Below are 24,813 nucleotides of genomic sequence, written 5' to 3'. Positions count from 1 at the left end.
AGACTCAAAAAGGATCAAAAGGTGCCAACTTCGAAGTTGTACAAGTGTTAGCCGATTGTATATTGTGCAAGGAACCGTGATCTTGTTTCCAAGATCTACAAGTAAGAACTGGCTTATGTGTAATGGAGGAGCTTGCTCCTTGTCAATTATATAACTCCACAAGGGGGGGGGGGGGGGGGGCGGGGGGAACTGGCCCCTTCTTCCAGTCCCTAGTGTGTTGTCAATTTCTCTACCTCTCTCTCTACATCTTTCTTTTCTCTCATCTATTCTCCCCCTGTGCCAGCATAATATTCCCCATATAAAACTAACACTGAAATCAAACCAACCAACCTAGCTAGGGAGAAACAAATTCTTATCTATTGAAAGTAGACTCCAAAGCATATAATGCAAGACATGGAACTAGGTCAAACTATTTTTCCAACTCACAAGAGAAGCAAAAGGCATGATTTGATAAGCCGTATCTATAGGGGAAAGACCACAACACCTATGTGATCCCCATCAGGCTCTAAAGAGTTGAACCTCATCTATATAAGGAGAGACATAAAAACTGCAACTCCTAAATCTCAACAATCTAATGTTATGGCTGACACACTGGTAACAACCAAGCCATGTCTACAAGAGGAAGAGCCAAAACTATTGAATGCCAACTATTGTACTTAGCCTAACCTAGAAAGACTAAACATAGAAACAATGAAAGACCTATATGTCGACAAGGAATAGCCCACAATAATTGATAGTCCAATTGAATGCCCCGAGTCTCCTAAACCCAAACCTCAAGAAACGCAACATAGCAACAACCTTGTGCCACTACCCCAACCAAGAAAATTTATCCCAAGGGGAACGAAAAACTAAATGCCCAACAATGAGAAGAAGAAAATACTATCAAATCCAATCGTAGATCCTAATAATTCTAATCAACCCACAGATCCAAGCCAATGATCATTATTGGCTACTAACACAACCAAGCCCATAGAGGCTATAGCTATAACTTCCAACTCACACGTTGAATCAAATTAACAATCATCCCTAGCTACCACTCAAAAGATGTAGTCCAAAATTAAGCTCCTCTGTGAAATATGTGTGCTACTGAGGTTTTCAATATTCTTAATGGCTCTGTCTACTTTAAATTAAAAATTAGAAATCCACATAATACTAAACTACAAGGACTGTGAAAGAACAGATGCAGTTTGTTGTGGACCAAGAAAAGATGGCATTTGTTTATGGCCAGCGTTATTGTGAGAAAACTTTAATCACCTGAAATTTATCAGCCATATTGCTGCTATGAAAAGAACTTATTGTGAACTTGATACCGCACTGCCTTTAAGAAAACATAAAGGCTGTCTCCACAGATTCTCTGCACTTCTCACGTTTTTGCTAACTCACCAACCATAAAGCCTCACATTTAAAAGTACCAGATGAACTAAATCTACAAAATTTGCATGAAATCACAATCTCCCCCGCCAGCCAAAAAACACACTCCAAATTGTAGGAGCCTCTACGTCTCTTATATACAGCAAAAGATGTATGATTTAAACCTCAAACAATCCTCCATTTCCTTTTCCCCTGTGATTTGGTGACTGTAAACCATCGGCGGCCCACCTTTTTCAAGGCATGCACCTTTCTCCTGTGAGTCATTGGACTTGCATTATTGTTTTGTCCAGCTGCAGCTTCGACAATTCCAGTAGAGTGTGCAGAACCAGGTCTCTCTTCATTTTGTAAATGCATTCGGTTCAATGGTGGCTTGACATTATCTATGGACCTGATTGGTGTAACTGTGATCAACTTGGGAAGGTCTTTTGTCTTTTGCATATCTGACCAAGTGATCTCATCATCCTTCACAACCTTCAGAGTTTTGTAGCGCTTGGAAGTGTCATTATCCTCTAGTTCCACCACATCTGCTGTGCTTGGTAAGCTTTCAAACTGCCTTTTCTTGGTTACCTGCCTAGCCCTTAGAGGCTCTACCATATTTAGACTTTGCGGTGTCTCAATGTTCTCAACTTCCACTGTGGTGGGGATAACTTTTCCATATTGCATGTTACCTGTGTTATACCATAAGAATCCCCTTTATCACTAGCAACAATGTGTTCTTTTCAGTTGACTTGGTTGTAAACAGCTAGTGCCAGAAATTAGAGTAGTCAAAGATCATAAAATCTTTTACTCCATGCTTTCTAAAATCTGGATTTTGAACAGTGAACACAAGGAATGACAAGCTGAAGCATAACACCACTGGCCTTCACAGGTATTTCAGGATGTGGATAATGTCAAAAGCATACCAATCCCTACATTCATGGGCATTGAGTGCAATATGGAAGTTCAACAAGTACGTGTGAGGATCAAAATCATGCCAATCGTTACCTTTAGTAGCACTAGGGGTAATCAAATCAGCTTTTTCGAGCCTTTGAGATAGCTGATGAACCACCTTGGTAACCTCTGCCACTTGGTTAGAGAGACGATGGATGTCCTCTATTATACTCTGTAAACAAACAAAAACCTTTTGAGTTGTTGATAGTGCTACACTTACACAACCGAAGCTCTGAAGAGTTTTGTGCCTCATTTACAGGGACAATGGAAAGCTGTTGCTTCAGAGAATAACAATCGGCAATCAATCGCCTCTGCTGTCGAACATGTTTTCGACTTCTGGATCATTATACATATAACACGAAGCAGAAACTAATTAGATTCCTTGAGAAACAAACACGTGAATCACTACAACATTGACTTCAGAACACCAAAAACAAAGGCAGCTGAAAAATAATCACAGTTTGACCTGCAAAATAAATAAATAAAGGACTGACCTGACAGCTCTCGTCAAATCATTAAGTAAATCAATCTGTTGTTTATCAGCTAGTTTCTGACTTCTGGATCATTAAAACAATAAAACAATCCAGAAAGTACTTAGCTTCCTGAAAGTACTCAGGTTCCTTAAAAACTGCAAACCACTAAAAACATGGACTTAAGAGCTTCAAAATCAAAGGAACCATGATAATAATCACAGTTTGACCTGCAAGATTCTAGAGACAGGACTAACCTGACAGCTCTTCTCAAATCCTTAAGCAAATCAAGCTGTTGCTTATCAGCAAGTAAGGAGTTGTTAACCTTATCTAAAGTTTCCTCCATTATCTGCAGTGCCTGCTTATCATCCGCTGAAGACCTCAAATCTTTAAGCAAATTGATATGTTGCTTATCAGCAAGTAAGAAGTTGTTGACCTTATCTAAAGTTTCCTTCATTATCTGAAGTGCCTGCTTATTATCTGGTGAAGAGCCATCCAAACATGGAGACAACTCATTCTCCTCACTTCGGTCTTCCACAGTTGTAAATTTTTCAGGTTCATCTGTACCATGATTAGATAAAGCTGTAGTGTCAATGCCAATGAGAACTGTAGCTTTTTCTCCACTAAGATCACTTCCATTGGATTCCTCAGAAAGTCTGCTGACCTTACAATCTGAAGGTTGTACACTAGTAAGACTACCTGTTTCTATCCCCATGCTTCCAGCCACTCTGACATTAGGGGCCTCGACAGAAGACTCCTGAGTTACACCCACTATAGCATTTTCACTTTCATAATGTGACAATGGCTTTAAGCCACATTCAGTTGATCTTCCTTTCTCTGGACAATTTGGCAGCGGATCAGTATTGTGAGTATGAACAGGAGGGGACACAAAGCCAACAATATTCAAACCATCCGCGTGGAACTGCGAGGGCTCTTGATTGACAACAGGCTTCTCATGAACTGAAGCCTCAATAAAAGAATCGCCATGTCCAGTATGGGAAACGTCATTCCTAGTTTGATCTGGATTTCTATCAATATCGCTTTCAGAGCAAGATTTTTGTATCAAACTTCCAGGACAAGAAACCATCACATTACCTGATGATCCATTTAAGGCACGATCCTCAGCAGAGATTGCACAAGCATTTGTTATTATATCTTTAATGACCATATCAGTTCCTTGAGCACTTTGCTCCTCAACCTGTACCGACAAGGTTGAATGAATCATGCCCTCATGTGTAACAATTTTGTTTGCAGCCTCAAGACTTCCCTGTTTTTCACATGGTTCACTAGTAGACATATAAGAATCCACAGGTTGATAGTGTTGCTCGCTCACATTCGGCAAAGAAGCGAACTTTTCAATCCCTGTCTCACAAGTTTCATGACTTGATGAATTCTCAGGAGCTTTCACTTCTTGATTGTTGCCCTGCAAATCTCCCAAAACAGAATCTCCATCCTTCGATTCCACATCAGCCCCTTCCTCACAAGTTCCATAAATTGTTGGACACTTGACAAAATCTTCCCGACTGTCATGCTGTAAATCTTCCAGGAAAAAACCACCATCCTTGGGTTTCAAGTGATCATGCTCGGACTGCTCCATACCCAATGATGCAGTTACAGCTCCTTTGTAATGCTCCACATCCAGCACTTGATCCTCGGCTGGCTCGTCTTCAGTAGACTGAATATTTAGATCAAGCACAGTGTCATTTGTGTGCCTATTGAGACCAAGTTCCCGACCTGCATCTGGTCCATCCATTGGATTCCCTACAGAAAAATAACACTTCATGTTACATGCATGGCGATCTGCCAGTATCTCCAAAACACAAACATAATCCACATCACATACCTTCAGAGCTGATTCGGCGATCAGGTTCCTCTAGTTCCAAGGAAAGTGTAGCTCCACTAGGATTTTGCAGCTCCTGTGGTTCACTACCACCAGCAGCTCTCTCTTCATTAATAAGCAGAGCATCTGAATCAGCACTGGTGTCATGGACATGTCCATTTACTCCATGAGTATCAAGTAACTCACCATTCAGCTTTTGCTCCACACCTGGCATCTCCTTAGGTCTAAAGTTTGGAGGCTCTTCTCCTGCAGAAGAAATTTGAGAATATAAGGCTCTCATTTTCTTTGAAAAGAAACACAATGAATCTGATAACAATAGGACTTACTTTTGGTGCTGTAGAGGTCCCCTAAAGTAGTCTGTAGCTCAAGGGCTACACTTGATTCAGTATCTAATGATTTCTGAAGATTATAGACACGAACAGACCTATCACTTGATGTTGCTAATCGAGTAGCTGGTGTATTAATTGTAGGAACTGCCAGCTGTTTTAGTGATAGCCACCCCTTCCGTCTTGACCTCTTGCTATTGCTGCCTGGACTTTCACAGACAATGCTGTCACCTGTGACTCTAAAGTTTTCAGGTGTGCAGGATTCAAGACCTCGGCCAATCTCTGAAAGTTTTTTTCGAGCAGCAGCTTCACTCAGCTTTGTTTTCACATAAGCTTTTGGAGTTCCTGGCTTCTGATTTTTGAAAGAGCAGTAATGACAGAGATATATGATGTTTGTTGCAAAGTTATTTCCCTTGTGAGAGCTTTTTCTTGGATTAGCTTTCCTAACTCGGACAGAGCAGTTGATTCCAACTTGCAATATGGATTCACACCTGCAGAAAACCAAGTTTTGCCACATAATCAAGATAAGCTGCATTAAGTCGGCATCAAACAATGTAGGCATCCTCTTATGCTGTACACAAACTATGTAATTAATGAGCTCTTTGAAAAACCAAAATCATTATAGACTTGCTAAAGGAACCTTCATCAAACAATGAATGAGTAAATGCAGAAGATGCCCTGCACAAGAGACGAATGTATAAAATGTAAGAGAGGGGGACTTAATAACCGGGAAATACTAGCTACACTGGCTGGTATATAAGGTGAGAGAGACTTAATTTTTCATTATCAAATAATTAATACAAGTCTTCTTTCTCCTTCACCTTGCTCTCCGAGCTTCCATGTCTTCTCTCTCTCTCTTCATGTCTTTCTCTCTCCATTTCTAGTCTTTCTCTCTCCTTGTACATGTCTTTCTCTCTCTTCTGCTCTTCTTCTTCTTCTTTGCAGTCTTCTCTCTCTCTATCTCTCTCCCAGTCCCTCTCCTTGACAATTGGTATCAGAGCATAGGTTCTTGGTTCTAGTTAGTCTTTCATTTTACCCAGTTACAACTTTCTAGTCACATGGAATTTTGAGTCACAGGTACAGGGAGCAGTAGGGGAGTTCCCAAAGATTTTTGGACCACAAGGACTGTAGGCAGGAGCATTAATGGCGGCTTGGACCAAGTTTGGAGGAAGGAAGACTGACTTTGGCAGCTCGTTGGTCATTTTTGGCCCATTTTGAAGGTAAACTCTTAGTAACCGTGGTCACAGGAGTTAGAAGAAAGTCTAGTTGGGGTTACTTTTCAGGGAGACTCTTCTCTCTCCCCCTTTCTCAAGCTTCTTGCAAGCTCCCATGCAGGTAATCAGCCCCAAACCTTGCTCTCCCTCTTCCATGGAGTTTGCCTTCCTTTCCTGGGGTTCCTTAAGCCCCTGAGCTACAGGGCAAGTGGTGGAAGTGCTGTGTTGTACCTCCTCTCCCCTCCAGGCAGCCCCCCACAATTCAAGGCGCAAAATGCAGGCTGATTCCAGGCCAGAATGACAGCACCACGCAATCATTCCCAGCTTCTTGCAGGTCATTTGGGCAAGACTGAAGCCTCCTTTCTCATCTTCTTGGACTTCTCTTCCATCTCAGAAACCCTGATCATATGCAATCCATGGCAGCCATGAAAGCTTGGCATCAAGCTCAAGAATCTTGAAGATTTTGGTCTCTTCTTGGTCCCGGGGGTTCACTCTTCAAGCCTAGCTCAAGATTTGGCCATCAAGAAGCATGGGAAGAATATTAGAAGCAAGATTTGAAGACATGCATTTGTGGGCAGCCATGGCTATGGAAGTAGAGCTTCAATTTCATCAAGAGCTCTTCATGGGAACGTCCTGAGCCATCCTATCTCCAAGCTACAGCCACATTGGACCTCATTCTCAAAATTTGAAGGCTTCTTGGAAGCAAGAAGGCATTATAGAGTACTCATTTGGAAGGAATCCTTCTCTTGATCAGTCTATGCAAGCAATGCCCTTCCCCCATTGAAGTATCCTTCTCCCCCAAGCTTGAATTCATCTCTTCTTAACGGAGCACAACCATTTTGGAGCTATGGAGCATGCGAGATCAAATTGGAGCTCTCATGAAGAACTGAAGTGGCATTAGTGGCTGCAATCTTCATCAAACAACACAAGATAACCGATTCTTGGCTCTCATTCACTACCATTAAGCCTCTTGTTGAATCCTATCCACTTGTTTGAGAGGATGCATGAGTCCAAGTAGGTAATAGGAGTCCCAAACATTGTATGCATGCTGAATATTAATCTCAGTCATTCTCATTTGATCCTATGGCATTGGAATGGATTTTATTCATACTGAAGCTTCATTGAGATTATACTTTTGCTTACCCATAACCCGTTTGGCTTCTTGTGAATTGGCTGAGCCAAGAATTGATTAATAAATCCATTGTATAAGGGTGAGTTGGCAGTGAGTCACTGCCAGTAAGCTCTCTATCCCTATTCCCAATTCCAATTCCATGCACTTCATGAAAAGCCCAAAATTTCCATTCCTAAAATGCATCTCATGCTGGGTGTTTAATTAATAAATGTCTGCCATGTATATTCCGGGTGAGGAAAAGCCCGATGCCAGGCGAGGTGGCAAGACAAAAGAGGGGTGACCCCCCCGTGCCATCAAAGACCCTGAAGGGGTGTACAACCCGGCCCGGGGGGAACTTTGCCCACCTCCCGGTGATCCGGAGCCCAAAACTCGTTTGCAAGTGCAGGTACTTCTTGGGAAATTGAGAAGTTGACTTAGCATGATGGAAATTATGATAACTATGGCATGACACACTCTTGTGTGCATGGGATGTATGATTGTACTTCAGCACATGTATCAGCAAATGTATCTTTAGATACATATGCAACTATGTATGCAATGATTTATGGGAATGTATTGCTTCACTTGGATTGAAGATGGATATATGTATCATGGGATACACCTATGCAGTTATATATGCAGTAAGGACAGTGGTTATGCATGTATGAGAGCCTATCTTGTTGGATATGGTCATGGGAATGCTTACTCTTATGCTCAGTAATGCTGAAGTGATGCCAAACACGCTAAGGGATGCTAAAGTAATGTATGATGCCAAGCAAACAGTGAATCCCACAGTGCAATAGAAGGGGAACCCAATTTCAGCCCTCTTGTGACTATTTCAAGGTGCTGTAGAGAAATTGCTTACATTTGTAGAGATGTTGCCACTCCCAAGAATTGAGGTGCTGACCTTGGAGAATACCCTCAGGCCTTGCCAAGAACCCCGCTCAGTTTTGGATACCCACTTGGAGCATACCAAATACCTACAGTCCAAAACAGGCCTTTCCTAGGTGTAGACAGGGTGCTGGACTGCACAGAACAGTCCCACATTTCTAATTACAGAATTTTCTATATAAAACCTGGGAACGCGTGCCTATGCTCATCTCGAAGAGGGCATCGCTGCCTCCGTTTTGAACAAAAAAGTAGGTCAATCGGAGTTATCTAGCTCTAGTTATATCCAAAATAGTGACAGGTGGTCTCACAGGACTGCATCTAGACATGGCAAGTAACACGGGGAAAAACAAAGCAAATGAAGATGCTCAGCAACAGATAAGGGATGCACGCACCCCGAGGGATGACACCAACTTTGAGGTTGAAGAGGAAGACCTTTCTCACTCCATGGGAAGTCTTAGTGCACTCAATCATACCCTCAGTTCACACGAGACTAGACATGCGGAGAGGCATAGGAAAGTAATGGAAGGTCGAGCTCAAATGGTGACGAAGATGCGCCAAATGACATCTACCATGGAAGCACTTGCAGCCAAGTTCTCAATGTGGATGGATTCCCAAATGAAAGGCAAGGAAAAAGAGGATAGACCAAGCATGCAAGCTGAAAGAGTGACCATCCCATCCGTGAATGTAGCCTATGCAAGTACCCAAGGTATTTTGGGAAGAACGGGCATTCCCAACATCAGCTTTGAGCAAGGAGAGCCCTCACAAAGGCATGAGGAGCCCACAAACAATGGGATGAGAAGTAATTCTCAGCTATACCACCCACACCCATGCCACCTATGTGTGCTCAGCCGTCTTTTGGAAGGAATCACTCAAACAATGGGTCATTTCTTGGCAACCCAATGGATCTGCCCCACTTTGGGTATATAGGATAGCCCCCCAACCATGAAAGGGAGTTGAGAGACAAAATCATTTTCTCAAAGTTCAATGGCCAGTCATCCTCCCCGGCTAAATTAGAAGAATGGCTCTCGAAGCTTGAAGTCTACTTTGACATAATGCCAAAAAATGACAATCAAAAGATACACTTTGTCACAATACACTTAGAGGGCTTTGCCCACATGTGGTGGCGGTACATAAAGAGGGAAAATCAGCAGCTTGTTGACACTTGGGATGCATTCAAAGCTCTTATGATTCAAGTCTTTGTATCTCCGGTTGAGAAGAAGCTTGCAAGGCAATGGTATGGCTTAGAGCAACGTGGGATGACGGTGCGTGACTACACAAACCAATTCCTCAATCTCACAATGTATGTTCGAGTCCATTAGTGACGATGCAAAACTTCACAAGTACATTTATGGTTTGGATCCCCAACTCTCGGCTGATGTTTCAGCCCAAAGTTCATCAGATTTGTTCAAAGCTATTGAGTCGGCTGAGAGATACTCTCGTAAGTACCGCCGAGATGCTTCATTTCAGCATGGACAACAAAGAGAGGCGTCCCAGCCACTGTTTGGGCAGCAAAGAGGACCTATGCAGTCACATTTTAGGCAACAAAGAAGTGCTGTAAGGCCCGGGCAGTTTGGGGCAGGTTATGGTGGTGGAAATATGCCATTTAGCACCCCGAAGATCTCCACATACCCCGCCTTTAATGCCTCTAGGCAAAACAGTAATTTCAGGACTGCAAATCAAGGAAGAGCTGAAAATAGACAAGGGGACAACAGGAGTAAAAATGCTTCAGCTTTTGGTGATCAACGCTCTATCCCGATGGACCTCTACAAAGAGAGGAAAGAAAAAGGACTTTGCTTTAAATGCGGGGAAAAGTATACAGTCAAGCATACATCTAAATGTGCTTATAGGAATGCAAAAGTAAAGGTACCTAGCATGTAGTCTTTGATGAATTTGATGAGGATCATGAGGATGCAAGTGCCTTTGCAATCACTGTCGAAAATGATGAGGTTGAAGATGAATGTGGGCAAGAAGAATTCTTTGACCCGGCTGACACCTTTCCATTTGACCCCGGCGATCATGTAGATGTAAATATGGGTGATAAGAATGGTTCACATGATGCTGCCACTGTTTGTACTATCTCCCTAGATGCTTGGACAGGATCTAAGAGCCCTAACACTCTTCGTCTTCAAGGCAAGATTCACGGGAAAGATGTATTTGTCTTGGTAGATAGTGGTAACACACACAGTTTTATAAATAGAGCAGCCATGAACAGGTTGAAATGTTGTGTCTCTGATTTACAGCAACCAATGAGGGTGCAAGTGGCCAATGGGAGTGAGGAAATTAGTACTCATGTATGCCCAACTGTACCTATTAAGCTTGCTAAAAATTATGAGCAGAAAGTGGATTTGATTGCACTCAATATGAGGCCGATAGACATTGTGTTGGGCTGCGATTGGCTGAAAACTTTGGGCACTATTTCCATGGATTTTTCATTGCTGTATATGCAGTTTTTCAGGGCTGGACAGCTTGTTCACCTGCAGGGAATTAAAAATAGCAGTGAATTTCAGCTTATTACAGCCAAACAGCTCAAGAAAGAGTTCAAGAAACGCTCCCAAATTTTTGAGTTGCAATTAAACAAGGAAAATGCAGTTCGGTCCCAAAAAATACATGATAATTCAGCCCTTAAGGCTCTACTTGCGGAGTATAGTGACTTGTTTCAGTTACCTACAGCATTACCTCCCAAGAGAGCGGTTGATCATCCCATTGATTTGGAGCCCCACTCCCCACTCCAAGCCGGTCAATAAACCCCCTTACAAGTTGTCCAAATGTGAAAGAGAAGAAGTGGCCAAGTAGGTTAAGGATTTAGTAGATATGGGATTCATTGAGCCTAGCTCATCCTCTTTTGCATCACCTGTCTTGCTGGTCAAAAAGAAAGATGGCACTTTCAGGATGTGCATAGATTACAAAGATCTGAATAAGATCACTATCAAGAATAGATACCCTATTCCTAGGGTGGACGACCTGTTAGATGAGTTGAAGGGAGCTAAGTATTTCACAAAGATTGATTTGAGATCCGGCTACCATCAAATACGCATGCGTGAAGGGGATGAGATAAAGACTGCATTCAAGACTGATCGTGGGCTCTATCACTTCTTGGTCATGCCCTTTGGCTTGACTAATGCACCAGCCACGTTTCAGAGCCTCATGAACAAAATACTTCAGCCTTACTTATTCAAATTTGTATTGGTATTTTTCGATGACATCCTCATTTATAGTCGCTCAAAGGAAGCTTACCTTATGCACATGAGGCAGATATTTGATATACTTAGACAGCATAGACTCTTTGCTAAGGAGACAAAGTGTTCGTTCATGTAGACTGAGGTTAAGTACTTGGGACACATTGTCAGTGAGGCAGGTATTAGAGCTGACCCAAAGAAAGTGTATCAAAGATTGGCCCACACCTGCAAATACTACCTCTTTGAGAGGATTCTTGGGTCTCTCCTCATTTTACTGTAGATTCATTCGGCACTATACCACTATTGCAGCCCCTCTCACTGATAGGCTGAAGAAAAAAGCATTTTTCTGGGATGCATTGGCAGATAGAAGCTTTAATCAGCTGAAAGATTTGCTTACTTCAGTCCCTATATTGGTATGCCCTGATTTTTCTAGGGAATTCACCATTCAGTGTGATGCCAGTGGGAGAGGAATTGGTGCAGTCTTGCTGTAAGAACATGGGGTCAAAGCTTTTGACAGCCGAAAGCTGGCTGAAAATGAGAGGGTTATGAATGTCTATGATCAAGAAATGCTGGCCATCCTTCATGCCATCAAGAAATGGCATCATTATTTGTATGGCAGCCGGTTTAGAGTGAAAAGCGACCATAGAGTACTCAAGTACTTCTTGTCTCAGTCAAATCTGACTCCGAAGCAGAGGAGATGGGTAGCCACCTTACACAACTATGACTTTGACATCACCCACACTTGTGGAAAGGACAATGTAGAGGCTAATTCCCTGTCTACGATGTGGACATGTAAAGTCTCTACTATCATGGAGTTACACAGTGATTGGATACACGAGCTTCAGGAGGCTTACCTGTTAGATGCTTATTTCAGCAATGTATTTCAAAAATTACAGCAAGGACAATGTGTGGAAAACTCTTCGTATCAGCTGAAAAATGGGCTTTTATGGTATAATGGCCGAATTGCCATCCCTCATGCTTCCCCATTCAAGCAAAAAATCATGCAGGAGATGCATTCAGCCCCTATAGCTAGTCATTTGGGAGTCTTTAAGACCTATGACAAAATTGCTAAAAGCTTTTACTGGAAGGGCCTTTGGAGATATGTGAAAGACTTTGTCTTGGGCTACATGCCTTGTCAGCAAAACAAGGACAGCAGCTTAAAACCAGCTGGTTTACTTCAGCCATTGCCTATGCCTGAAGGCAAGTGGACACACATCACTATGGACTTCATTACCGGCCTACCGGTGACCAAGAAAGGTTGGGACAGCATCTATGTAGTTGTGGACAGACTCACAAAGGCAGCCCATTTCATTCCCACAAAGACTCAGTTTAATGCTTCTCAAGTAGCCAGCCAATTCATGGAATATGTTTTCAAATTACATGGCTTACCACAGGTCATTGTGCATGACCGAGATGCTAAGTTTATGAGTAACTTTTGGCGGGCAGTTTTCAGCTCTATGGGCACTCAGTTAGCCCCTTCCACTGCTTACCATCCACAGACAGATGGTCAGACAGAAAGGATTAACAAATGGCTGAAAACTTACATGAGGCATTTCTGTCATGATGTGCAGCATGCTTGGGACTCATGGTTGCATTTGGCTGAGTTTACCTATAATAACTCTACACATGCTAGCATTGGAGTTTCACCTTTTGAGGCCTTGTATGGCTACAAGGTGCCCCTTCTTGTGGTTATCTTCAATGATAAAATAAATCCACGAAGCAAGGAAGAATTGGATAGAATGCAAGCCTTACTTCAGCAATGTAAAGCTAACTTGAAGAGAGCTCAAGATCAAATGAAGCTTTATGCTGATAACAAAAGACGGGATGTGAAGTTCCAAGAAGGGGATTTGGTGCTCTTGAAAGTGTCTAAGTCTAGATATGTCTCCCTTAAAAATGAGTCCAGCATTAAGTTGGCATACAAGTTCTATGGACCATACCGGATTATCAAGAGAGTGGGAGACTTAGCATATCGATTGGTATTACCCCCATCTACGAAGATCCATAATGTCTTCCATGTGAGTCTGTTGCAGCCCTTCATTGGCTCAGCAATGGACTATGTTGAGGAACTCCCACCGATAGATGAAGAAGGGATCATTCAATACATATCCGAAAAAGTCATAGGACAAAAGGAAAAGAGGCATCACTCTCGCTCGATCATGGAATACTTGATTAAGCAGCAAGGTTTACCACTCAAGGAAGCTTCTTGGAGGCCAGCTTCAGTTTTGGAAGAGTTCCCAAACCTTTTAGAAGTAGATTTGGCTGAAATCTAGCTGACTATGGCCCTGTTTTCTCCCAAACTGACTGCAGACAGCACTCTGTTTTAAAGCAGATTTTATTCTGTACTACGGACAGCAATGCACACCATACATGGGCTGAAAGTACTTCTCGAGAGCTCCGTTTTGATGTATAGCACACCCCGTTCGGAGCCTCCTACAGAAAGTTATGACAGATTCACTAAGTAGGGTCCTATAGTAAACAGCTTGCTGTCCACTGTCTACAGCCCGCATTTACTCCAGATATTTGGGTCAAAACTCATGTTCATAACTCCCCAATAAGGCCCATGTATCGTACATACCCCATGACCTATCATATACAATAATACCTCTTCATTCATCAGTATACCCTTGTAATAATGCAGCAGAGTAGTACTCCGATCGACCCCTCCCAGTTACCACACGTGCCCGAATCGTTTTTGAGGGCAAAAACATTCGAGTAGGGATGGAATGTAAGAGAGAGGGACTTAATAACGGGGAAATACTAGCTACACTGGCTATTATATAAGGTGAGAGAGACTTAATTTTTCATTATCAGATAATTAATACAAGTCTTCTTTCTCCTTCACCTTGCTCTCCAAGCTTCCATGTCTTCTCTCTCTCTCTTCCTGTCTTTCTCTCTCCATTTCTAGTATTTCTCTCTCCTTGTACTTGTCTTTCTCTCTCTTTTGCTCTTCTTCTTCTTCTTTGCAGTCTTCTCTCTCTCTTTCTCTCTCCCAGTCCCTCTCCTTGACATAAAATCCCACCAAGTTGATTTGAGAGTTTGTCTGTTAAAAACAATGTTCAAAAGTCCTTGAAACTTAACAAAAGTACTCACAATGTATGGTCCTATTTTCATCAACATTGTGCGACGAGGCTAACTTGCGATGCGGATATCATAGTACCCATTTCTCTCAATGAACAGTTCACCATCTTCTGCTCTACGGATCATATCATGTTTATTGACCAAAAAGATTATCAAGATGTTGTTCTATGTGTAAAATTCATACTCTGAATGTTTCTTAAACAAATGGGTAAGGCAATCAATGAGAAATAAGTCAAAAACCTGAAGTTACAAATATTCCATCTTAATTCTCAATTTGAGGAGATTCCCATTTAAGGCTTTGCATCGAACCTAGGAAGCCCTAAACTCAAGGGTCAAGGGAGGTGCAGCCATGACTCATTTCCCCACCCTGATAGATAACATATTCATGTCTTGTACCTCCGAAAGGTGCTCCAAGGAGCTTGAGGATGATGGCTTGTGGAGCAATAGACAATCACATTGAGTAACAATAATACCATGCCAAAATGGCAACAAAGGAAGGAACATGCAAACAAAAAACCGTCAAGAACCATGGTGGAGGCAACAAAGAACTCAGCATTGATGAAGAACAAGGCTGGTACAATGAATGTTAGCTATATCTTACTACTTCCATGAGTGAAAGCACATCAATGCATGTAACTCTAGGTCTTCTCCATACTACAAATGATGATTTTATTGTCCACCTGAGATACATGGGCACACATCTTTCACATGGGATCAGATGTGTTATCAGCCAGCTATGCACCTTCTCACATCAATTAGAGATTGAGACTGGCAGATATAGATCCATACCACTAGACAAGCGCATATGTCAAAAATATGCCAACTACAACCAAAGACAAAGAAGTATTACAATTGCTACTGCCCAGCATATTAAGAGATTCAAGGCCACTTTCATTGCTTGTTGAAAGATGGGTTTGGGACACTATTGAGAGTCATGGATTACACTGAGCAAAAAAGCCTTGGCCTCTTCCTCCTCAACATACAATAGCTTAGAGAGCCACTCCTTAGGAGTACAGCTTTACAGCCTTACGACACCAAGGACTTATCCAAAGACAGCTTACAAATTTCTTCACAAGAAAGATCCAAGAGACCATAGAGCAGTCCCAGCCTCAGTCAACGCACGGGAGGATCATCATGGGGACCTTGATGCCCCCGCAGTCTGCATGTACGCATCGGACATTGATTGATCGATCCATCTAGCTTAGCCAACCCAGACGACCCCAACATAGACATCAGCAGCACATACTTTTAGCTTTTAGCTTTCTGGTATTCATTTACATTTATTGTTCGCACACAAGAGCCACAGAACAGTGAATAGAATTTCACAGCAGAGAATTAATTCTTGGTGACCATGGCATACAGGAACAGTTTTTTAATCTGTGAAGAAGAAAGCATTCTAGGAACAATTTAAACAAGAAAAACAACCTAACCAGAAGAAAGAAAGCCTTCAAAGGGAACATTCTTTGACACAACAACGAAGAAGAAAGAGCTAACTAGAAGAAGAGAGCGAAAGGGAACAGTATTTAGTCCATTTAACAATGCAGAAGAGCAGACTAACTAACACACAAAACCTGAACGGTGATTGATTCCCTAAATAACGGAAGTGGCAAAACCGGAAGAAGGAAAGCATGCAAAACGGAACAGCATCTGATTCAACAAAAAAGAATACAAGGCTAACGAGAAAGTAAAACCTGAATGGAAGAACCTTACCGTTCGCAGGTGAAATGCTGCAAGGGAGGTGGCGGGCAACCGAGGGAGACACAGGTGGCAGCAAGGCGAGCTCCAAGGAAGGCGCCGAGGGGGGGAACCGATGCCGAGGCCCAGGCGGCAACCTGTTGGAGGTGGAGGAGGTGAGGGGAGGTCGGCTGATGGCGGTGAGGATGAAGCCGCGACCGCAGGGACGCTCGCGCTGCCAATGGTGATGATGGAAACGAAGCAGCAGGAGAGGGAGGAGGAGGTGACCGAAACGGCGATGGTGATCGCGTCGATGGAGTCTTGTTTCCGGTCGGCTTTCTATGCCTTGCCACTGCTTTTGCCATTGCCAGTAGCTCCCATTTCCTGAAGGGTTTTAGATGACACGAGCTGGCCTGGGTCGCTTGACGTTATGACGAAGCCTATAATAATGGCACTCTATAAATGACTCCCTCCCTATTTGGCCAACGTGAACCCCTTTCAGTGGTCCGATGGCTGGTTGGGCACCCTCCAAGGCCTACCCAAAAAAGTGAATGGCCAGCCAAATTTTAAAAACCCAAAAAAAAATTTCTATTTCAGAAAAAATAGCGTGCCTCTTTTGACATCCCGTTGTGTGGCATTCACAGCCCCTCACTGCCCCCCATGTGGACAAGTCAAGGGCCGCTGTAAAGTGAGTTGACTACCACTTACACACCAGTGGAGTGGTAGTCTCACATGTAATGGGCTTGGATCATCCTTCCCCATCAATCCATATCTGTCAAAAGGAACTACGACACAGGAGGTTGCAAGAAGCCACGCTATTGATGCAAGGTTGAAACCCATGGAGGGACAACCATGAAATCTATGTGGTACTCCTTTCTTGTTGGTGACACAAATATCTCATTGCTAGATGGAGCTGATGGCTTGTGTGCTATGGATCGAATGGATGGTGTCTTAATCAAGGACCTGAGCTCTCGCAATTAGGTTGAAGGCTTGTGTTGATGATTTAACACATTTGTTAAAGTCTTTTGTCTCATTATTGCATTACCTCCAAGTCTAGTTTCTGCAATACCATAGAAATCATTCAAAGAATGTCCCAATGTCTGAGAATAAAGGTCTCTGAGAGAAAGCACGCTTTTTCATAATCACCCATCTTTATCTAGGAAAGGTTTTCTTCCTACATTATCTTCATTCGGGAAAGGTTCTCATGGAGTGAGACTTTGGATGTCTTTTTGAAGCAATTTGTTTTGTATTGGCAATGTTGAGGTTAGAATAAGAGATTGACATATTTATGAGGATTTGGTAGTGGTAGTAGCCTCAATTACGGGCCAATGCAATCTTCACATGAATGTTTTTTGGGAGCTCACCAAGTAGGACATCCTAAATCAGTTGCAATCAATGGTGGCAAACTATGCCACAGGCAAGGGCTCAGGGACAATTCTATTGTGGACACAGTAGAGAGCAGACTTCTAACGGTTGAAGAAAGGAAGGAGTACAACAATGCAAGGGTAGAATCTAGTGGTGATTTGATGAATCTGATGGGTTTTGTAGGATCGGAGTTGGAAAGATTGCTTTGAATAGGGTCAGAATTAGGGATTTTCCATCTCAGGGTTGGAGGTTTGGGGATTCAACAACATCAGAGTTGGATTTTGCTAGCGGCAAAACTGAGGAAACTAAGAGGTGAGAATTAGCTCACTCAAGAAATGTTCTTTCTATCCGGTTTTCTACATTAGATTACAAATGTACTTAAAAGTGCATAGCATAGTAGAGAAAGCAATAATACCAATTCCATCCAATATATTGTGTGTATTGGATATAAACCACTTCAGGGTAATACATGTGCTTTAGGCCATACACTAGGAGTACATGTAAGAACCACTATAGACAAGACATGGGCAAAGAGACTCTCTTGATTGGCAAAACGGGTACCCAAAGGGCATAGTAGAGCATATATAAAACCTTCCTAACAAAAGAGTCTCTCCCAATTGGTGAAAGAAGCCCCGAAGGGTGGACTAACCAAAGTTCAAAACATTTGGCTAGATAGAAGCTCTCCCGATAGGCAAAACAAGTCCCCGAAAGATGGACTAAAGTGGAGACAAACCATCTGTGTGAATAGTGGAGTGATCACGTGGGTGAGGGTTGCAAAATATAGCTATCAGGGTTGATTGCATATACACACCATGTTTTCATCATCCTCGTCTCATTTCAATCATGGCATGCAATCATATTGCCCTCCTCAATGGAGATGCCTCACTAGGAACATGCAGGGTTGGTAGACAACCGTCCTCTATTGCTAGCCCCTCCCAAAGAACAGCTCTCATGTGTAGCTTTCCCTCCACAAGCCATGTCTCTCATTGCTTTCTCTCTTCCCTTGTCTTCTTTTCCTCCTCTCACTGCCTCTTCTTAGCTTCAAGGGTTGCCATCTTAGCTTGCTTGATTTGTAGCCTCCCATTTCGTCTTTCCTCCTTTGGTGCTCCAACTCTAACTTCTTTGCATTTTTTCCCCCATGGACTCTATGTACTAATCAGATGTGAGTACAAGTGAATGAGGATAGTCAACAAATGCCTCTCCATTGACCTTACTAATGACAACATCCTCTCTTAATACACATAGAAGCTCGAGCAAATTAGAGTTGATTCTCATGTTGGATTGTTGCATTGTTCTTTTGTCCAAAGGAAGCTAAGGTGGTCGGCTATTCACACCCATGCTTGGCAATAGTTTAGCCACATGTCCTTCAAACTCCTCATGCGTGGGAGTATTGGGCACTTGGTTGCAATCAAGGGGGTCTTGGATTGTTGACCTATCATCCACATTAGGTGGCTCCACACCTATAACCACCCCATGATATATCCATGTTGCTACGTGGCATATGTTCATAGCCCAATATGTCATGATTCAAGGGTTCATATTCCAATAGCACAAAATCTTACCTTTATATTTGATTCAGAGTGTGCAATTGCTAGTGCCCTTGAGACAACACCAGCAAGCTCCCCCTTTAATACTTGACTCAAGTGCATTCACAACTGCTACAAAATTCTCTCCTTGGTAAAGTAGAATTTGAATGGCTTATATACTAAGACATCCAAAGGTTGGAGCTTGTGCGAGCTATGGGTCAAAAGAGTGATTATATCTATGCCAATATCCTTTGCCTTTGCCATGACTTCAAGTCTTGTGTGGCTATGATGTCCATCCATAACGAGTAAATGTTGAGAAGAAGGAGGGGGGTTGGTATATCCACCATGAAGTTCTCCAACCACGCTTCAAATAGTTGCTAGGTCATCCATGTTTTGTTTTGCATCGGCATATTCTTTTTACCTTTGAAAATGTAGAACCTTGGCAATGCATCCCCAAGAGCATTCACACAACATAATATGGTTAGCCAATCCCTACTATCAAGAATCATGCTGTATACATTCTTGGATCCTTTCTTTGTCAAAACTCATATACCTCTATCCTTACTACCTATCTCATCTACATTCCAAATATTCTCAAGGGAGTAGTGATGGGCACAGTACATGGTTGCCAAGTTATCATGGAATGTTTTTACCACCTCAAGATGTAAAGTAATGGCACAAGACCTATCAAGGCTCTCACATACATAGATTGTGAGTTACTAATGCCGTTTGTGAAATCCATCCCACCAATTTTATCTAGGGATGCCATTACTAAATGAGTTGTTGCAAGAGTGGCATATCTCAGTAGCCTTCAACCTCAATGTATTCAAGGATATTCCATGACCACTATCTTGCATGTGGACCAACCATTCAAAAAGGGCCTTCTCCTCTTCGGCGTACAAAATAGTTGCTAGACCCTTCATATTTTTCTTCGTCTAGCCATCAATCCCCTTCCCTAATGACATTGTGCTCATTCCATATTGCCTACTGCACTCCCTCAATGACACCAACACAAGGGCTGCAATTGCCTTCAACATATCACCTTCAGCCCATGTTGGTTTCTTCCTTTTCTTGCAAGTAGTCTTTGTTGGGGACTTAGGAGGGGGTGGAAGAGGCCAAAGGGGGGGCTCTCTTAGTTGCCATGTGATGAATTGTATGGGCCACTTCTCCTATTTGTAGGTATAGGAGGATGTGTCCTTGGGTTCCTAGTATACAAACAACATTGTTGGGTCACCTATGCACATTTTTCCTTTTATGGCCCATGGTGCAAAGGGAATAGACAAGAGATGCGTTAAAAAACGTAGTAGTGGACTGATTCCAATAAGAAACACAATAAAGGAGGACAATTTAAGAGAAATATGTGTTTAAAAACATAGCAAAGAATTAATTATGATAGCCTTTGAGATGTGAGCCTTTGAGATGTGGTTGATGGATAGTGGCTTGCCAAGCTGAATAAAGAATGTTAGCATATTTAATATGGACAAAGCCACTCTAAGTTGCCCACCAATGTAGACTATGCCTCAATTGAGTAAGAATGCATAGTCACAACATTGAACCCTCTTCTTCGGTGGTTGTTCCGTGATAGCTTACTAGTAATGTGAGCTTCTCCTTTAGTTTTGTGCAGTTTGGGTAGCCTTGTTTTCAATGGGGAACGTGGGCCCATGTGGGTTTGACCTCTTTTTTTATGAAAGAAAATGTAGCAGATATCACATGGATTCCCCCACAATGACAAACTCTATGCCCTTTCTTGTTTAACAATAAATTAGTGCATAAAATGTGGGAGACAAAGGGATGTCTAGAGAAGATAGACATATTTTGCACTCGCATAATTGAGACATGGTAGGATAGAAAGAGCATGATAGGATAATGATGATGAGATTCCAATTCAGTGTTTCAATTGAGAAATTAGGCTGCTTGGCAAGTTGCCTGGGTAGCCCTGTGCAGGGTAGGGAACTTAATGCTTTTTAGCACAATAAGGTGTTGAAGGGTACATATCACTAAACCTGAGTATTGTAGGGTACAAAACAATGAAGATGGGGTAGGGAAGACTTAGTAGGCCAAGCGATAGATTTGAGTCTAGCAAGGTGCATAGCAGCAAAGATGAGGACAAGGTATACTTAAAACAGCTTGGCATCAAGCATGGGACCAGTCTGGATTTTAGGTACGTGAGACATGGCAAACATATAGGTCAAGGGAGACATCTCCTCAAGGAAAGCAATGCTAAGAAAATCTCAAAGTGGGGAGATTGCTGGGTATTCACGTTGGAGATGGATGGATACCATGGAATTAGAAGACAACAAAATATGATCAACAAAAGAGATAGCAAAGTACAAAGCATTGATTGCTACAAATGCAACAATTTTATAGGCATGAGATGGGATTGGTAGATAGTTATCTACTAAGATTTTTTTAATTAAAATTTGGAATTAAAATTTGGGGGAGGGGATTTAGTTATGATTGGGGGTGTACTTAATGTGGTATATTTGTGAGTTTGATAGTAGTAGATTTGCTAGGGAGAAATAACCTTTCTTGACCAATCTGTTGTGACTACATGATAATAAGGATCAACCCATGTAGATTAGAGAGAGGCAACGTTAGAGGACCAAAAGAACTGTAGAATAAGAAAAGAGGCTTTTGAAGATGCGATGAATGAGGCACAAGTCTTCGTGATGCCCAAGAGTTTCTTCTGGCTATCATGGCCCTTTTATTCTAAAGTAAGGGTCTTATCACTAGTGGGCCTCGACTAGAGCCTAGAAATGGCACTCTTTTGGGGGCCAGTACCTTTTGGCCCCCTTACCCTATGACCCTTAGGTCTAGATGTTAAGATTGATCAACTTGTGACCCATAGGTTTGGGACATCAAGATTGATCACTATGTGCAGTGCTAGCTGGCAAAGTTCATGAGGACCTCACTTGCTTCACATTTTTTTAGCAAATGGAAGCACCCACGCTATTGTTGGGTTGCTTCTCTTTGCTCACACACATTAAAAACCAAAATAGTGTGCTCCATGTTTAATGAGTTTTCATTTTTTTAAAGTAACTTGAAGTAAAGGCACAAATTATTAAGCATCGAGTGTAGGTTTTATGTGTGCATCAAGACATCGGTGCACATGTTTACCAAAGGTAATGGCAAACTTTTGCTGATAATGATGGGGGTTTTTTTTTTTTTTGCTCTTTAACTCTATTTAGTGAAATGGTGTTTAACATGGCCCAAAACATACTTATGTGCACTTAAAAATTATAATCAGTACTAGGTGATCAGGGTTTCATAAATATTTAAGTAAGAAGACTCAAGAGAAACTTTTCCATAAACAAATGTAGAGGTAGGGATGTCAACCAAGGGAAAGGATACACAAGCATTTAATTTACATGGTGCACTTGACTCATAGAGTGGTTCATGTGCAACAAACAACCCACTTAGTGCATAATGATGCATTTTTAGAGCTCCTTAAATATATGACAAAGAATATCAAGGGGGACTCATTTTATGGGTACTTCCAAGCATCTTGCTCTAGAGCCTAAAAAGTATAGGTGAATGCATATCTACATCACAAGTGAAGGATGTCAATAAGAGCTTGTGGGTTTACATACCCATGAACTTCTCGATTAAAACTCTTCTTGCAAAGCAAAATTCAGGCCCATACATACATACATTGCAAAATATACCTCACATATGAAGACATCATAGACCAAGTCTATTCACAAACTCACTAATTTCTCTTAACGAAGAAGGACAAACAATCTGAAGGTACACAAAAATTGCTACCTCTAATGCTAAAAAGGAATGACGGGGACATGGATGCTTGTAGCAATGCCTCAAGAGCTCATGCTACTATGGTTCAAAATTACTAAAATTTAAATGTAGGTTTTACGTAAGTGAAACAATTCATACTTTCTAAAATGTGTAGAAACATGTCATTACAATGTTGGCAGTGCCTTAATAGCTTCACATTTTGGCTAATACACGGATTCTTCACTTTGTTTGCAAGACACTACAAGGGTGTATCTTGCATCAGACTTCATCTTAGCTAGGCTAGATGCAAAAAGAGTAAGCAACTTGACTTAATATTTTGTTTCTTTAGATGGATTGTAAAGGATCTTGCACACACTCACTATGCATTTACATACAAATATTAGTCCGAAAACATGTTGAATGGAAGAGGGTAGTATGGTGAACAACTTACTCATATGCCCCAAAATTATAAGTATCAAGTGGTTGAGGTCTTAATAAATATTTCAATACAAAGCCTCAAGAAGAATCATGTGTATAAACCAAGGTTGAGCTAAGGTGATGAAATTACGATCAGAATATCAATCACCAAGGTACTTGCTCACATAATTACCATCAATGATCAACAAAGAAATAGATAATGGACATTGCAATTTTTAGACATGTTCAAGATATTTACGACCTCTACTCTCTATGAATGTGAATGGCACATATGTTGATAAATAGGCATACACTAAAAGTTATGTGTGTGTGTATCTAAGGAAAATATGGAGAAACAATTTAATTTACATTGTGCACTTGACTTATTGTTAAAGCACTCTAATCTTTTAACTAATCTTATTGAAAGGTTGGGAAGCATGCCATGTGGCGTGCACTCACTTCCCCCTTCTTTGTCTTAGGTGCCACGCAGCATGCCTACCCGTGGGCGACTGGCCCAACCCCCGATGGCTCCTTGTGCATGCCCATGTTGCCACCCAGGACCATAGCCCCGTGTGAGTTAACCCTATCATCCCATGGTTCCAAACCTACCATTGACCTCTGTTCTCAACTATAGCACCCTATTGTTGTTGAAGGGGTTTTAGTTGAAAGGCCATATATCCATCGGGGATCAGAGATAGAAGGAAGTAGAGAATAGAAGATAGAAGAGAAGAAAAAGAATAAACAAGAGATACACAAGATAAAGACAAAGCTCAATGAATCAAAGCACTATGTATTGATGGAACCTGTGAAGATAAACAAAATCCTTATCTAGGGCTACTCGAAAGCAATCTCCAAGCATTAGATATCATGGAGCTCCTTGGTGGTAGACCAAAAACGTGCACCAAACACTAGCTTCTTCTTTGCTACTCAAACGACAAATCTAATGGTTCTGTTGGTTTTGAAAGGGGGTAAAACCATAGGATACTTGCCTTGAATTCTTCTAGATCACTCCTTCTTCTTCTCCCAGTTCCGAGTGTTGTTTGTTGCATGTAAACTGCGATCGTATGCTGTGTGATTTCAGAAGCCCTTCTTTTTGCATGAGATCTCCCAAACTGGCTGAAAAGCCCCTTGCTTTTTTACACATCACCCTATTCTAGAAGTTTTCTACAGCTTTTTAGGATATTTACAAGAAATAATATCCAAAAAAAAGAGCTAAAATTGTCCAAAAATCTTGTATTTTTGAACCATCCATACTGTGGAATTGACACTAATGACTAATACGGTATTGACTCTCTAGATTAATAAGAAAGCTGGATGATGATGCACTTTAGAGTTTTTCACATTGAGTTCATGTAGCGGCACGACATCCATCCCCTCTGAATTTGCACATCCTCCAGTATGTGCTAAAGTCTTAGTTGTCACTAGATTCTGAGTCCACCTCATCCTCTACAGCCATATCCTTTTCTTCTTCATCTTCCATATCTTCATGGCTAGCCACCATATCATGGCCACTATTTTCTTCCAGTTCTGGAAACTCATAGGTAGTAGATTCCCACCTCTTGAATAATTTGATTATTTTCCCTACCATCGAAAGTTTTATGGTTGTCCCATCTAGCTCATTTTATGCATAAATAGCATTATCAAACACATGTCTTACCACATAGGGTCTGAACCATCCTTTAGAGACTTTAT

General features: G+C 41.8%; 1 protein-coding gene across 2 annotated transcripts; it reads right to left on the bottom strand.

Moving 5' to 3' along the window:
• Nucleotides 1-1,181: 1,181 nt before the first annotated feature.
• On the bottom strand, nt 1,182-16,514 carry LOC148012367 (RNase P Rpr2/Rpp21 subunit domain protein). Of its 2 annotated transcripts, XM_087669479.1 has the most exons (9): nt 16,118-16,514; nt 4,938-5,428; nt 4,798-4,857; nt 4,615-4,716; nt 3,029-4,532; nt 2,796-2,858; nt 2,559-2,637; nt 2,356-2,473; nt 1,182-2,039 (listed from the first exon to the last, which is right to left on the bottom strand). In XM_087669479.1, exons 1-9 carry the CDS (start codon nt 16,444-16,446, stop codon nt 1,537-1,539), a joined length of 3,249 nt encoding a protein of 1,082 aa, XP_087525605.1. In that variant the 5' UTR covers nt 16,447-16,514; the 3' UTR covers nt 1,182-1,536. The 2 variants fall into 2 exon arrangements, with proteins under 2 accessions (XP_087525605.1, XP_087525604.1); XM_087669478.1 differs by having other exon boundaries at nt 4,615-4,857.
• Between the last annotated feature and the right edge of the window lie 8,299 nt (nt 16,515-24,813).

Source organism: Lygodium microphyllum, chromosome 27 (genome assembly GCF_053477565.2).
Source record: "Lygodium microphyllum isolate KBCC chromosome 27, Lygodium_microphyllum_v1.1.10, whole genome shotgun sequence".
In the NCBI taxonomy this organism is placed as follows: Eukaryota; Viridiplantae; Streptophyta; class Polypodiopsida; order Schizaeales; family Lygodiaceae; genus Lygodium; species Lygodium microphyllum.
The sequence above is the reverse complement of the archived record's forward strand: the minus strand, read 5'-3'. Positions and strand labels throughout refer to the sequence as shown.

Coding starts and splice junctions, on each gene's coding strand:
- LOC148012367 (XM_087669478.1), bottom strand. CDS start 16,446: ATGGCAAAAGCAGTGGCAAGGCATAGAAAGCCGACCGGAAACAAGACT. Junction 4,858..4,937: donor GGACCTCTACAGCACCAAAA/GTAAGTCCTATT, acceptor TTTCTTCTGCAG/GAGAAGAGCCTCCAAACTTT. Junction 2,859..3,028: donor GATTTGAGAAGAGCTGTCAG/GTTAGTCCTGTC, acceptor TTAATGATCCAG/AAGTCAGAAACTAGCTGATA.